The sequence below is a fragment of the Micromys minutus genome (assembly GCF_963924665.1).
Source record: "Micromys minutus genome assembly, chromosome: 29".
Lineage (NCBI taxonomy): Eukaryota > Metazoa > Chordata > Mammalia > Rodentia > Muridae > Micromys > Micromys minutus.
Window position 1 is genome coordinate 23,393,390 of NC_137964.1, and position 14,373 is coordinate 23,407,762.

At 50.9% G+C, this 14,373-nt stretch overlaps 1 protein-coding gene across 4 annotated transcripts in view; it reads left to right on the top strand.

Moving 5' to 3' along the window:
• The window catches only part of SCARB1 (scavenger receptor class B member 1), a gene marked incomplete at its 3' end in the record, with an annotated part of 62,723 nt that extends 53,020 nt beyond the window's left edge, over window positions 1-9,703 (top strand). The window contains exons 9-13 of one of the 4 annotated variants that reach the window (XM_080941362.1): window positions 108-181; window positions 2,733-2,784; window positions 3,403-3,549; window positions 5,961-6,089; window positions 8,992-9,129. In XM_080941362.1, the coding sequence (XP_080797488.1) occupies window positions 108-181; window positions 2,733-2,784; window positions 3,403-3,549; window positions 5,961-6,089 (402 nt within the window). Of the gene's footprint in view, window positions 1-107; window positions 182-2,732; window positions 2,785-3,402; window positions 3,733-5,960; window positions 6,101-8,991 lie in introns of those variants that run through there. The other 3 variants (XM_080941363.1, XM_080941364.1, XM_080941361.1) reach the window with 3 other exon arrangements.
• Window positions 9,704-14,373: the final 4,670 nt, after the last annotated feature.

Sequence of the window (14,373 nt, forward strand, 5' to 3'; positions counted from 1 at the left end):
CACGTGTTACCTGGTTTAAGTGGATGAGGCACTCCCAGGACTGGAGCAGGCTGGGAGCCCCACCCACCCAGGGTCCTTACATCTCTCCTCACTGTTCTATGCTCTAGGTCACTGGGATTCCCATGAACTGTTCTGTGAAGATGCAGCTAAGCCTCTACATCAAATCTGTCAAGGGCGTTGGGTGAGTGGAGTTGGGGCAGAAGCTACTGAAAACTTCAGGGGCCAGGAGGTTTCATTCATTATTAGATGCGAGTTATGGGACGGGGCAGGGCCCGAGCTTTGGGATCCACCCACCTCTCTTTTCCTGTGAAGGTATCATTGCTCTGGATGGAGACCCAGGCTGCATCCTGACACCCCTGTAATCCTCCATGCCTAAGGTCTCTTCTCACATTAGCCATATTGGTCGATCCAAACTGTCTCTCTATAGTAGAATGGATTTGCCTGCTTGTATGTCTGTGCATCTGCAGCAAGAGCCTCAAAAGCGGGAAGAGGGCCTGGGATCCCAGGGACCTGGAGTTGTAAGCCACTATTACAGGTGCTGAGAACTGAACCCGGGGCCTCTAGAAGAGCAGCCAGTGCTCTCAACCACCATTTCCTGGGTTTACTTTGTTTTTAGCTTTATGCAATGTACAGAGTGAGCCCCTGTCCCCATTCCCTGCTTGCTAGGTGTGGTGGTAAGAGCCCAGCCTTGGGACTGGAGAGATGGCTCAGTGGTTAAGAGCACTGACTGCTTCTCCAAAGGTCCTAAGTTCAATTCCCAGTCACCACATGGTGGCTCACAACCATCTGTACTGGGATCCGGTGCCCTCTTCTGGTGTGTCTGAGGACAGTGACAGTGTACTCATGACCCGTATGACCACTTGGTCTGGCTCACCGGGGCCAAAGTAGCTCACCTGAGTCCAGCATCCAAACATTGATTGGTTCCATTGCCTCAAATACTCTTTAGAATCTTTATAGATTTATAGAGGGGTGTAAGAGTTGAAAATCTTTGTTTGCTGTCCCTACTGCATTTACCGTGTCAGCTTCTGGCAATGTTTGTCACAGCAAGGAACAAAGTCTAGTGTGGCAAGTTACCGCCACAATCCCAGCCTCCCAGCCTCAGCTCAGGATGCAGCATAGTCATGCCTCCTGGTTCCTGTGGCTGTGATGGTTTTATTATCTTTGTTTTGTTGTTGTTGGTGGTGGTGATGGTGACGGTGATGGTGATGGTGGTGGTGATGGTGATGGTGGTAGTGATGGTGGTGATGGTGATGGTGGTGGTGGTGATGGTGGTGGTGGTGGTGGTGATGGTGGTGATGGTGATGGTGGTGGTGGTGATGGTGGTGGTGGTGGTGGTGATGGTGGCGGTGGTGTATAATTTTTGGATTTTGTTTTTATTTTGGTCCCATCCCCCCTGTGGGAATGGCGGAGGCCAGGAGAGGATACTGTGAGTCCTGTTTCATCCCTCTTCCCTCTCTCACCAAAGCCCCAGCCAGCTTCCACCTGGCTCAGCCCTGGGGTCAGAGGCTCAAAGTCATATAAAGCTTCTAACCGGGGTGCAGGGATCCGACGTCAGGTTCATATGCTTGAGCAGCCAAGGGCACCATCCGTAGCACCGGGACAGTTTCTCCTCTAGCTTTGGGGGTGTTAACGTGTTTGCTGGACTCGGACCTGTGTCATGAGATCAGGTTCCCCTGTAGATAGGTGCAGCCACCCAGGCTTCCATGGGAGAAGACTCATTATTATTGTATTATTGTTAGGGTTGGTATTATTATTACTACTACTATTTGGCTTTTTTGAGACAGGATTGCTCTGTGTCGTCCTGACTGTCCTAGAACTCACTTTGTAGACCAGGTTGACCTCAAACTCACAGAGAGCCGCCTGTCTCCGCCTTCCAAGTGCTGGGATTAAAGGCACGTGCCACCACACTCAGATGTTATTATTTATTTTTAAAGACATGTTTATTTATGTATTTTATGTGTATGAGTGCTCTGTCTGCGTGCCAGAAGAAGACATCAGATGCCATTAGTGATGGTTGTGAGCCACCATGTGGTGGCTGGGAATTAAACTTAGGACCTCTTAATCACTGAGCTATCTCTCTAGCCCAATATTTAGTTGTAGTGTGTGTGTGTGTGTGTGTGCGCGCGCGCGCACAGGTGCATATCACAATGCACATGTGGAGGTTGGGACAACTTTAGGGATTCTATTCCACCTATGGGTCCTGGGGATGGAACTCAGTTCTTCAGGCTTGGCAGCAAGCACTGCCACCCACTCAGCTGAGCCTTACCATGCCTCTTAATTTTTTTTATATATAAGTATATTTATTTATTATATATAAGTACACTGTAGCTGTGTTCGGACACACTAGAAGAGGGCATCAGATCTCATTACAGATGGTTGTGAGTCACCATGTGGTTGCTGGGAATTGAACTCAGGACCTCTGGAAGAGCAGTCAGTGATCTTAACCACTGAGCCATCTCTCCAGCCCCCCCCCCCTTAATTTTTTGAATCAGGGTTTTGTGTAGCCCAGGCTGGCCTCAAACTTAGCTAAGGATAGTCAACTGTACTGAATTCTCCGAGCTCCCTTACACTTTTCTGTCTCATTTTCTTGTGAAGTGTTTTGAATTGAACCAAGGCCGTGCGCGGGATAACCAGAAACTCTCCCACTGAGCTACATGACACCCCGAACCCCAAACATAGCTTCCATTCTGAGGGTCACCTTCGGTCATTCACTCTGTGTCCCTTGTTTCCAGGCAAACAGGGAAGATCAACCCAGTAGTCCTGCCTTTGCTGTGGTTCGAACAGGTGGGTCTGTGAAGGTAGAAGGCAGTCTGGGAGCTCTGTGTGTTAGCCGAAGCTTTTACTTTTTATTATACAAGGCTAGTGTTAGGTTAGCTTCTGCTACCTAAGTTTAGCTATTTGTACATTTGTATGTGTATCACGTGAGTGCCTGGTACCCACAGAAGTCAAGACGAGAGCGTCAGATCTCCCAGAACAGGAATTACAAATGGTTGTGAGCCATCGAGTGGATGCTGGGAATGAACCCTGGGTTCTCTTGAAGATCAGTCAGCACTCTTAACCACTGAGCCAGGTTTTGTTAATAGCCCCTGAGGGGTGCATGGAGACGGAATTCAGCACCAGGCCACCCTGTAGACTTCCTGATCTCTCTCGTAGCCCTTCAGGTCCTGGGACTAGATTCTAAACTACGAAAGAGATGAATCTGTGCTGTTAGCTTTGGGCCGGATCTACCTCCCATTAGCCAGTGCCTCATTACGTGAGCGTGCCGACAGCAAGGGCGTCTGGGAAATGTAGTTCTCTTTGAACTTCTAGCAAAAGCGCCCCTGAGGTTCTGCGTTTGGGCGTGGCAGGGCACAGGGGGAGGTGCCTGGAAACACAGCATACAGCCAGTCCTTTCTTTTGCAGAGCGGGGAAATGGGTGGCAAACCCCTGAACACGTTCTACACACAGTTGGTGCTGTTGCCCCAGGTTCTGAACTATGCGCAGTATGTGCTGCTGGGGCTTGGAGGCCTTCTGCTGCTGGTGCCCATCATCTACCAACTGCGCAGTCCGGTAAGTAGGCGGGGTGGCCAGGCTCGGGACTCTCGGGATTCTCGGGACTCTGTGCTCCGGGTTGCAGCCGGCATTTATATGCTGCAGCTAGCTCGCGTTCTACCATCTCTGTCGCATCCTGCACTAACTTTTCTCTACATGTCCTGGAAGGCCCAGGACCCTCCCGGGTGGGTGCTGGGCTGAGACAGGTACGCACTCATTTGACCATGGGTGCTACTTGGTGAAGGTGGAGGTGGAGGGCTGGCCTGGTTAGACAAGCAAACGAAAGCCAGGTTAAACCGAACAGAAAAGGTCATTTTACCCAAGGAAAATGCTCTGGGCCAGAGCTGGGTGTGAGTGGACGTGGGAGGGGCCACATATGGGATCTTGAACTTCAATTTTCTAAGAGAAACAAGTGAGAAAGATGAGTTAGAGATTTTGCTTAACCCAAATATACCAGAATATGAGGTTGAGGTTTTACGTCAGTAATAAAGTGCTTGTTTAGCCAATACAAGGCCCTTCATGATCAAAAATAATGAAAAGGTCTGGAGAGATGGCTCAGTGGTTAAGAGCACTGGCTGCTCTTCCAGAGGTCCTGAGTTCAATTCCCAGCAACCACATGGTGGCTCACGACCATCTGTAATGAGATTCAGTGCCATCCTCTGGTGTGTCTGAAGAGAGCTACAGTGTACTCATATACATAAAATACATAAATATAAATAAATGAATGAAAAGATTTTTTTTTAAAAGGAGAAAGAGAAAAGGTCTGGAGAGATGGCTTGGTGGTTATGAGCACTTACTGCTTGCAGAAGACCCAGGTTTGATTCCCAGCACCCACTCGCTGTTCGGCATAACCTGAGTTCCATGTGATCTGAAGGCATGTTCACAGTTCACATACTTGCACAGAAAACATTCATACACATGAAATTAACACATAAATATTTAAAAAGAAGAGAGAACATGCATTCAATATGAAAGACACAAAGCCTCTCTCACTATCCAGGCGTCACTTTTTTAAATCTTGTGACGTTTCATAGCAGGTGTGGTGGCTCATGCCTGTAACCCCAGCATTCAGGAGGGAGGTGGAGGCAGGAGGATCGGAAGTTCAAAGTCATCCTTGGCTAAGTGTGAGGTTTGATCGGCACCAGCCTGGCCTACAGGAAATCTGTCTCAGAAAATAAATTAAACTCCAAAAAAAGGAATAGTGTGGTTCAGACAGGGGGTCGGAGTGACTTCCACAAGGAAGAGAGAAAAAAACTGAATGAGAAATGTAACCTCGGGGCATGCACCCACTGAAAGCAAGAAGCATGACTAGAACCTTAGTTCCCTTCTGGCTTCGGGGGCACCGCCCTGCTCATGCTGTAAACCGTGGCCATAGATCTTTGGGTTATGACAATGGTCGAGTCCCCTCATGTTGCTGATAGCTATAGTCTTGAAGCAGGGCATTTGGGGTACAGAACTATGCTCAGCTTGCAGGGGAGCCTCAGGCCACCTCTGAACACCTGTAGAAGAGCCGCCCACAGGGTCCCACCTGAGATGTCCTAGGGCCACAGGCCTGGCTTTCTGCGTGTGCTTGGGGGGGGAGGGTCTTCTCGCCTGCTTTCCCGCTGCAGTGCAGTCAGCCATCTGGCTGGCTTTCTTTCTTAAGGCTTGCTTGCTTGCTGTGGGAAGGACGGATCCCTCTGGAGTCACCAGCATCCCCGTCCTTTGCCAAGCCCAGGGTTTCTTATCACGTCTAAGGGTACTTCCGGTTGCTTCTGCCTCTCCATGTTGACGGTAGCCCTGAGTAACTGGGGAACATCACAGTCTGGGCTCCCGGGATGCTGCCCAGTGAGAGCTGAGCCAGGCTTTTGCAGTCAAACATTGGAGGAAAGAGGAGGAACAAGATGAGGAATCCCAAAATAGAAGGCATCTTACTGGGGTCTGGAGGCAAGGTCACTTACCCTGCAGGTTTCATCAGAGGCCAAAGAAGCAATCCACACCCTCCCAGCCTTGTCCTAACAAAGCTAAGCCTCACCTGCGTGTTCATGCACTTGAACATTTTGGGTTTTCTTAACTGCTTGCTGGTAAACAACATACGTCATTCATAAGGAGAACAAGCCAAGAGTGTGTTAATGTTTCCCTCTGATTGTAAAACTCTGTGGACTTGGGGAAGAAGTTAAGAAAGAGATTGTACTCAGTAGGCCCCAGGCTCTGGGTTCAAGTTCAGCCGCACCAAACCCAACCAGAGAAATCCAGACACTCACCAGGCCTGCCCCGCTGTGGCTACCTCTGCCACTCGCTTTCTTTCGGTGACTTTCTGCTTGCCAGTCTTCCAGGGCAGTTTGCCCGTGATGCAGGGTGGAGGAGGACTCTGCAATCCTGCTCTCTTCTGTCCCTTTGCTTCTGGTGACACACAGCATGCCATATAAACCGGCTTGGTTGTCTTCCAGGAGAAGTGCTTTTTATTTTGGAGTGGTAGTAAAAAGGGCTCGCAGGATAAGGAGGCCATGCAGGCTTACTCTGAGTCCCTGATGTCACCAGCTACCAAGGGCACAGTGTTGCAAGAAGCCAAGCTGTAGGTGCGTACCAGGTAACCCCTACCCTCACCCCACCTACCCACAGCCAGTAGACCTGTTCTACCCTTTTATCTATCAGCATCACATCTTCCTGGGTGTTATCCACGTGGAGAGCCACCCTCCCACCTTCCCAGTGGGTCCCGTCTTGCCTCAGTTTCTCGGACCTTCAGTCACTGTAACATTGTAATTGTAACAGTCAATTACAAGGACCTGTTAGAAGATGAAAGTTAGGCCAGTTGCTTCTCGGTGTTCCATCAACTGCAGTTTGCTATGTAACAGGCCCTGGGCATCCTGGAAAGTTAAGAGACTCTCATAGCCCAAAGGGTTTGAAAACCGTATTTTATTTTATTTTATTGGACTTCAAGGGGTGTAAAAGGACACACTGACTCCAGTTCAGAATAAGTGACTAAAAATGAAGAAATGTAAGCTTTGGTTGAACTTCAGCTGCATTCTCAGGCCTGGGCCTGAGGCTAGGATTTCATGGTCCAGCGCACAGGATGTATGACAGACTGCTCGTTACAAGTTACAGTGTGAATTTAGATCAAGTCTACCCTGTGCTTAGCTGCGATGGGTGGTCCTGGCAGTAAGCCGCCGATTCAAGTAGAGCTGGCATCCTGGCTTACTGCTTAGCAGCCCACCTTGCAGGGGTCCGGGACAGCACTTCTCCGAGATCTCTGGGTCCTGTAGGGCTCGGGGCTCAGGAGAGACTGAGTCTTATAGGGTGTGTCCCTGCCTGGGAAGGTTCAGGAAGAGCTATGGGCCCTGCAATTTGGGGTTAGCAGAGGTGAGTCGTGTCTCAACAGAAGCTGTTATTTTAGCTTTTCAGCCAGCTTGGGTGTGAACACTTCCTTGGAGGGAGCTGGGGGCAGGTTGGGGGTTGGGGTTTGGAGGTCACAGCACAGCTCCTCGGCTCCGGACAAGCCAGCTGGCTACTTCCAACAATGTCAGCTGTTTGAGAAGAAACTCAAAACAGCACTCTTGGTGGGTATGTGATTGTCCGGGTGGGTGCCACCTCCCTGGAGAAGGAAGGAGGGCAAGGCCCAGCAGAGGGGGCTCGGCAGCTCAGTGGGTCCCCATGTGTCTCTGGAGCTGAGGAAGAGTCCTGGTCTGGTGGTTCTTTAAGGAAGAGTTGGGGAGATGGTTATTGTTGCATCTGGCTGTCTTCCAGTCATGGGGACGTTTGGTATTGCCAGAGGGTAGGTAAGGCATTCCTGAGTAAGGGATAGGGGATTCCCCAGGGGGCAAATGTAGTCACTTTAGCCCAGATGGAGCCCAAAGGTACACAGCCGTAACCCTGTCCAGACCCTAATAGAATGAACAAAATTGGGCCTTCTGTACCCCCCCCCCCCCCCCCGCTTGGTCTAATCCTCTTTGGCTTCAAGATTCCCCTGGGCTTTGGGGAGTAGATTAAGTAACACCCCAGGGGACACCCTAGCCCTGGCCATGTGCTAGGGAGGGCAGTGTCCTCTGAAGATCAGCTTCAGCATGTGGGCAGACATGCAGGTCCTTGTTTAGGGACCTTACCCCGCCCACCCGCCCAACCCCCCACTGCCTGGCTAAGTGAACTTCGGTGAGGCCCCACACTTTGCCTTGCATCTGGGTGTGGGTGTGGCCCCTAGAGGCTGCTGCTGTTGGCTGTAGAAGGGAAAGAGAGCTGCCACTAGACCAAAGGGTGTTATTATATGAATAAGGGCCCTCCGGGTGGATGGGCCTTGCTGTAAGGTGAGGGGGTTGGGGGTTGGCGGGCAGGGCTGGCTCAGTGTGGCTGCTTCTCATTGGCCTGTCTCTTCTTCTGAATTCTCTATTGGACACAGTACGGAAAGAACCAGGACAGTTGCCTGGCTGCCCAGTGCCTTGTGGCTTTGTCTCGTGTGTGTGTGTGTGTGTGTGTGTGTGTGTGTGTGTGTGTGTGTGTGTGTGTGTGTGTGTGTGTGTGTTTCATGGGAGTGGCAACAAGGGCATTCTGGACTATTCACACTGGCTTTGCACTTGTAGTGATCCTCCTGCCTCAGTCTCCAGAGTGCTGAGATTCCAAGCATGCACCGCTGCTGTGCCTCATGTCCCCTCACCCCTTTACTTCTGATTTTGTCTGTCCGTTTGTCTGTTTGTCTGTGGGTGGTGCCAGGGATTGAAGCCAGGACCTTTTACTTATGTGTGTTCCCCTGCTGAGCTTCGCCCCTAGCACCTCCCTTTTTTACTCCTGAGTGACACTTTCTCAAATGCTGGGGTGCTGTGTCTGGTGGTGCGGGAAGACTGGCTTTCACTCCCCCTGCCACAGCACTCTGTCCTCTCTGCAGTTTCCTTCCCTGACACTAGGGGGAGGGATGAGAGTTCTTATTCCTGCCTTCCATTCCTTTTCCTAAGTCTGGAAGGCTTTTCAAGTCTGCAGAGCCTCTCGATGTACCCGAGCCATCCTTTTCTGTCCTGTACACTTTCCCCAGCATCTTACTGTCCCTACGACCCAGAGGCCACCATTACAGGGATCTAGTGAGAGGGTGTTAATCACCTCTATGAACAAGAGCCAGTTTTAACAGCTGTCCCTGGCCTGTCGAGTGACCACATTGTAAACATGTCCTGCGAACAGATATTTAGGCCATCCCTAGTTTTTCTGTGCGACGGTGTGATCTACCCACTCTGGACTCTGTTCTGTCTTCTTCACTGTAACCGGCCAGTCTCTCTGGCCTCAGTTTCCCCATCTCTAAAGGGAGAGCATGGAATCTAGAGATCTACATGACTGAGGAGTCCCCGTGTGTAGGGGGTAGCATCTCTGGGCTCATGGCAGACAGTGCTGAGATAGTGCGGGAACTGGTTTCCGGGCTGGTGGGATGTGGGGTGGGAATAGGAGTAGGCAGGGCAGGGCTAGGCGACAGGCCGGTAACTCAGCTTCTCTTTTGTTTCTCCACAGGGTCCCGAATACACCACGAGCCCCCCAAACCTGATAGCTTGGTCAGACCAGCCACCCAGTCCCTACACCCCACTTCTTGAGGACTCTCTCAGCGGACAGCCCGCCAGTGCTATGTCCTGAGCCCCCAGATGTCACACCTGTCCGCACGGCACACGTGTGCCCGCGCATGTGCAAAAACACTCAGGGACCAGAGACAGACCCGCTGCTCAGTGAGCCTGTTGGGCCACAGGCGCGCTCTTCTAAGTGGCCTGTGAGTCAGGCCATGGGAACTGCAGCCGCCGCCGGACCCTCCCAGGCTCCTGACTCCCCTTGTCTTTCTCCATCTGTCTGAAAGCCTAAGTTCCCACAGAGGGACGAATCTGTCACTCCTGGGAGCTGGGCATACATTGGTCTCTTGTGCCAAGGCCAGACAAGCAGTTCCAGATCCCGACCAGTCTGCACACACACTCTGAAGCTGTTTCTGGCGCTTTTCTGTGGTCTCTGCTGTGTCACCTGAACACTGAATTGGCCACTGTAGGTGGCAGGCCCCTCAGGGTCCTTATTTTTCAGGCACAGGGTCAAAGATGGAGATCTGGGCCGTCTATCCCTGGCACCTATTGCACCCCAACAGAGGTGGAGGCCCAGTGTCCCACGACCGACCCCCCCCCTTTTTTTTTCTACTGGAAGAGAGATTTTATCATCTTTTGAAAGAAAGTCATGACTGAAGCAATAAACCTTTTCACAAATTCAACACTGGCTTCCATGCTGTTCACTGGACAGGGCTGGGGCTCCAGGATCCAAAGCACATCAGTAGGTGTTCCCATGGTTCCCAACGTGTCCCTGGTGTGAGGCCGGCACCGGCCACTAGCCATTTTTCCACCTCAAGCCTAATGTGGTATGTGACTTGGATGTACCAGGACAGGCTAGCTCTGTCCTTTCTCTGCCCCACAGAGCCCTCTGGGCCTTCCCGAAGTCAGTGTCTGAGGCCAGAGCATCCTTGTTACCCAAGTAGCAAACCTGGGAGGGGTTGGGGAAGGATTTGAAGGGAGGGTCTAAGTTCTGTCCCAAGTTCAAGCAGGAATTCTCTCTGATGTCCCTGTTTTATAATAAAACTATGTTTTGCCCTCAAGGGACCTGCTAGGGCATGGGCAAGAGGTTTCTACTGTGAACATTAGAAAAATACACAGACACGGGGCTGGAGAGATGGCTCAGAGGTTAAGAGCACTGACTGCTCTTCCAGAGGTCCTGAGTTCAATTCCCAGCAACCACATGGTGGCTCACAACCATCTGTAATGGGATCTGATGCCCTCTTCTGAAGATAGCAACAGTGTACTCACATACGTAAAATAAATAAGTCTTTAAAAAAATACATGGACACTCTGTGGTTGCAATGGTCCACACCCCTTTCCTTCTTTAGAAAAAAAAAAATATTGTGTGTGGGCCCATGCCATGGTATAGATGTGTAGGTTAGAGGGTGACCTGCAAGAGTTAATTCTTTTCTCACCATGCGGGTCCTGGGAGGGTCAAACTCAGTTCATCAAGTTTGGCAGCAAGCTCCTCTACTGGCTGAGCCATCTTACTGGCCCTGCATCTCCTCCTCAAGTGGCGCTGATTTCTCTTCCTGCTCTGCAACCACTGGACGTTTTCTGCCTCATACTATTCACTCCTTTATACTGTGGATCATAAGCGTCTACATAAAGCAAATATTTTAATTCTCGTTTTGTGAGACAGGGTCTATCTAGCTTTGTAGACCAAGTTGGGCTGGAGCCCAACTTCCTCTTGCCTCTCTGTCCCTAATGCTGGAGTGACAGGCACACCCCCTACCACCACCATATCCAGATTTCTTTTATCCAAGACAGGGTTTCTCTCTGTAGCCCAGCCTGTCCTGGAACTCACTCTGTAGGCCAGGCTGGCCTCGAACTCACAGATCCACCTGCCTCTGCCTCTGCCTCCATAGTGCTGGGATTAAAGGTGTTCACCGTCAGGCTTAGATTCCTTATTTCTGTGACTGGAAATGACCAGCCTTTCTGTGCTACCCAAGTTGGTTGGGCTCAAGGAATCCACTCCGGCCTTAGCCTTCTGCATGGCTGGGACCAGAGACCTCTGTGCCTGGGTTCCTTGTGACATTCCTAGTCTGGTATCTGTGCTCGCTTCTACTGTACCACAGACAGAAGACAGGAGGACTCAGAGGCAGACATTCCTGCTAGGGAGTCTGGAGGCTCTGGAAGGTTAGATCAAACTGGGGTTCTGGGGATGTTTCTTCCCTGCCCTGCAGATGTCTGTGTCTTACTTGGCTTCTATGGGTGTGCAGAAACTTCCTCCACTTTAATCATTTCCTAGTGTTACCAGCAAACAGAGCCCCATGGGGTCAGGTCTTCTTTCACTGGGTATGGGGCTAAACACACTCAGTCCCCATATGACTGTCACTAGGTCCAGTGCAGCCTCATCAGACCATCATGTTTTGCTGACTGCGGACACAGTCTCGGGTGGCCTTTTCTGTCCCCAGCATACAGAATGGCCGAATCTGTGCACTTCAATGAGCGTTAATGCACGGTCCTCATTGAGTAGTGTGCACACAGAATAGGGACTGGAGCTGGGGTTCAGTGGGCAGACTGTTCACCTAGTGTGCAAGAGGCTTTGGGATGGACTTTGTCCCCAGCATCAAATGGACTGGGAGCAAAAGTGTGAGGTAGAGACAGGAAGATCAGAAGTTCAAGGTTATCTTGAGCTCCACACTAAATTCAAGGGGCTCTTTAAGACCTGGATGAAGATGGAAGAGGAGGAAGAGGAAAGAGGAGAAGGCTAATGTGGCACAAACCTTTAATCTCAGCACTCAGAAGACAGGATCTCTGTGCGTTCAAGGCCAGCCTGGTTTACACAGCAAGGTACAGGCCAGCTAGGACTATGTAGTGGGATTCTATCTTCAACAAAAACAACCCCCCCCAAAAAAAGTAGCGAGGTGGTGGTTACATTCTTTTAATCCCAGAACTCCGGAGGCAGAGGCGGGTGGATCTCTTGAGTTCGAGGCCAGCCTGACCCATAGAGTGGCCAGGGTTACACAGAGAAACCCTGTCTCAGAAACAAAACAACAACAACAACAAAAGCAAAACGTGGGGTTCAGGTTCCACTTCCCCAGCGCTAGCCACCCCCCTTTATATACACACTGACCTTCCTCTCAGAGTGTAACATTTGGCAGCCGGCAAGCTTTGTCTGTTCCAAATATCCTAAGAAGGAACCAGGCAGCAGGGAGACTGTCCAGTTGGCTTCGGGGACTCCTCCCCTGCGGAGCAGCAGTTGCCCGGATCGGATCGCTGCCACCGTTGTCAGCCGTCAGTCATCCCGAGTATTTTTACCCTGTGGGCCGACACGCCCACTGATTTCTCTCTACGTTTATAGAAAACCAGAGAATGGAAATAACCCGCTTGCAAAAGCTGGTTGCCCAATCTGCAGCCTTCTGGGAACTAGTGTGGGAAGGTTCCCCCATGGGGTGTGTGTGGAAGAGGTCGCTGCTGTGGGGGGTGGGGGTGGGCCCAACCCCCCAAAAGGAAACGGGTGCTTACAGCGCCCCCTGCTGGCTCCTGGAGAAGGATCATTTTTGGTTTCTTTGAGCCTGCCTTTGTGTGTGTGTGTGTGTGTGTGTGTGTGTGTGTGTGTGTGTGTGTGTGTGTCTGGCCAGTGAACTCCAGAGATCCTCTTCTCTGCAATGCTGGGATTTCAAGCGCATATTATATGCCTGGCTTTCTTCTGGTATTAGGACTTGAACTCAGGTTCTTCTGTTTATTTTCATGTTATTAACTGAACTATCTCTCCGGACCCTCCTTTGTTTTTGTTGTTTGGTTTTTGGTCTTGTTTGTTCTTAAAATAGGATTCTTCTGTGTAGCCCTGGCTGTCCTGGAACCCACACTGTAGACCAGGCTGGCCTGAAGACAGAGATCTGCCTCCCGAGTGCTGGGAATTAAAGGCATACGCCACACCTGGCTTTAAGAATTAAATTTTCAAGGAGGAAGCCATGTGTCTGTGAGATGCTGTGACACTCTATGAAACGCATATGATACACAGCCCTTAGACTTGCAGGCCCTTCTGTATCCAGTAGCTCGTGGTTCTTGAAGGATGCTCTGAACCCTGTCACCACCTTCTCTGCTTGTCAATGAACATTGTGACACCTCTAACCATGTCCCGCCTCACCCAGGCCTCACTTTCATCAGCCACTCTATCCTAGCTATACTGCCTCCTCTGGGAAGCCCTAGGTACTGGCTGGTTTTGTGTCAGCTTGACTCAAGCTGGAGTTATCACAGAAAAAGGAGCCTCAGTTGAGAAAATGCCTCCATGAGATCCAGCTGTAAGGCATTTTCTCAACTAGTGATCAAGGGGGAGGGCCCAGCCCATTGTGGGTGGTGCCATCCCTGGGCTGGTAGACCTGGGTTCTATAAGAAAGCAGCCTGAGCAAGCCAGGGGATGCAAGCCAGTAAGTGACATTCCTCCAAGGCCTCTGCATCAGCTCCTGCTTCCTGACCTGCTTGAGTTCCAGTCCTGACTTCCTCTGGTGATGAACAGCGATATGGAAGTGTAAGCTGAATAAACCCTTTCCTCCCCAACTTGCTTCTTGGTCATGATGTTTGTGCAGGAATAGAAACCCTGACTAAGACACCCTCCGTGCTGGTAAACTAAAACTGTCAACTTGGCACAACATAGAATCACTCAAGAAGAAAGGGTGAGGTTAAGGGAGAGAATCCCTCAGAGAGGGATTACACGGATCAACTGGCCTAGGGGCCCATGTGTGGGTATTTACTTCAATCATTGATTAAAGTGGGAAGATTCGCCCTGAATGTGGGCGGCACCATTCCCTAGGCTGGATCCTGACCTGTGTAAGATTGAAGAAAGGTATCTGAACCTGAGCAAGCAGGCAGCATGGGTGTGTCGGTCTCCTCTCTGCTCCTGACTATGGAGTGCGTCCATTTTGCTCCTGACTGTGGATGTGTTGTGACTCACTTCCATGACCTCCCTGAAACGACAGATGGTGACTTGAAACCGTAAGTTTCTTTAAGCTGTTCTTGTCACATCAACAGAAATGAGACTAGGACCCTTCCCCCCCCCCACACACACACACCCCGTGACAGCTGCTCACTCAATTTCTCCACCTCAGCACCCCTGGAGTGCTTTTGTACCCCAGTTGATGCCAGGATGCTTTGGAATAGTTGAGATCCTGAGTCCGGTTGTGGGAGCACCACCCCTTTCCCCTCCAGCCCTGGCATGGGGATGGAAACTCTGGTATTTGATCCTGGAGCATGTCAACCTTCTCAGGAAATATCTGCCCAAAGCCTGCTGCGGGCTTGGCACCAGGGTCCTGGGGTGGGGTGCAGGTGGAGACACCCAACCGACTGCCCTTCCTCTCAGGTGGCTTTG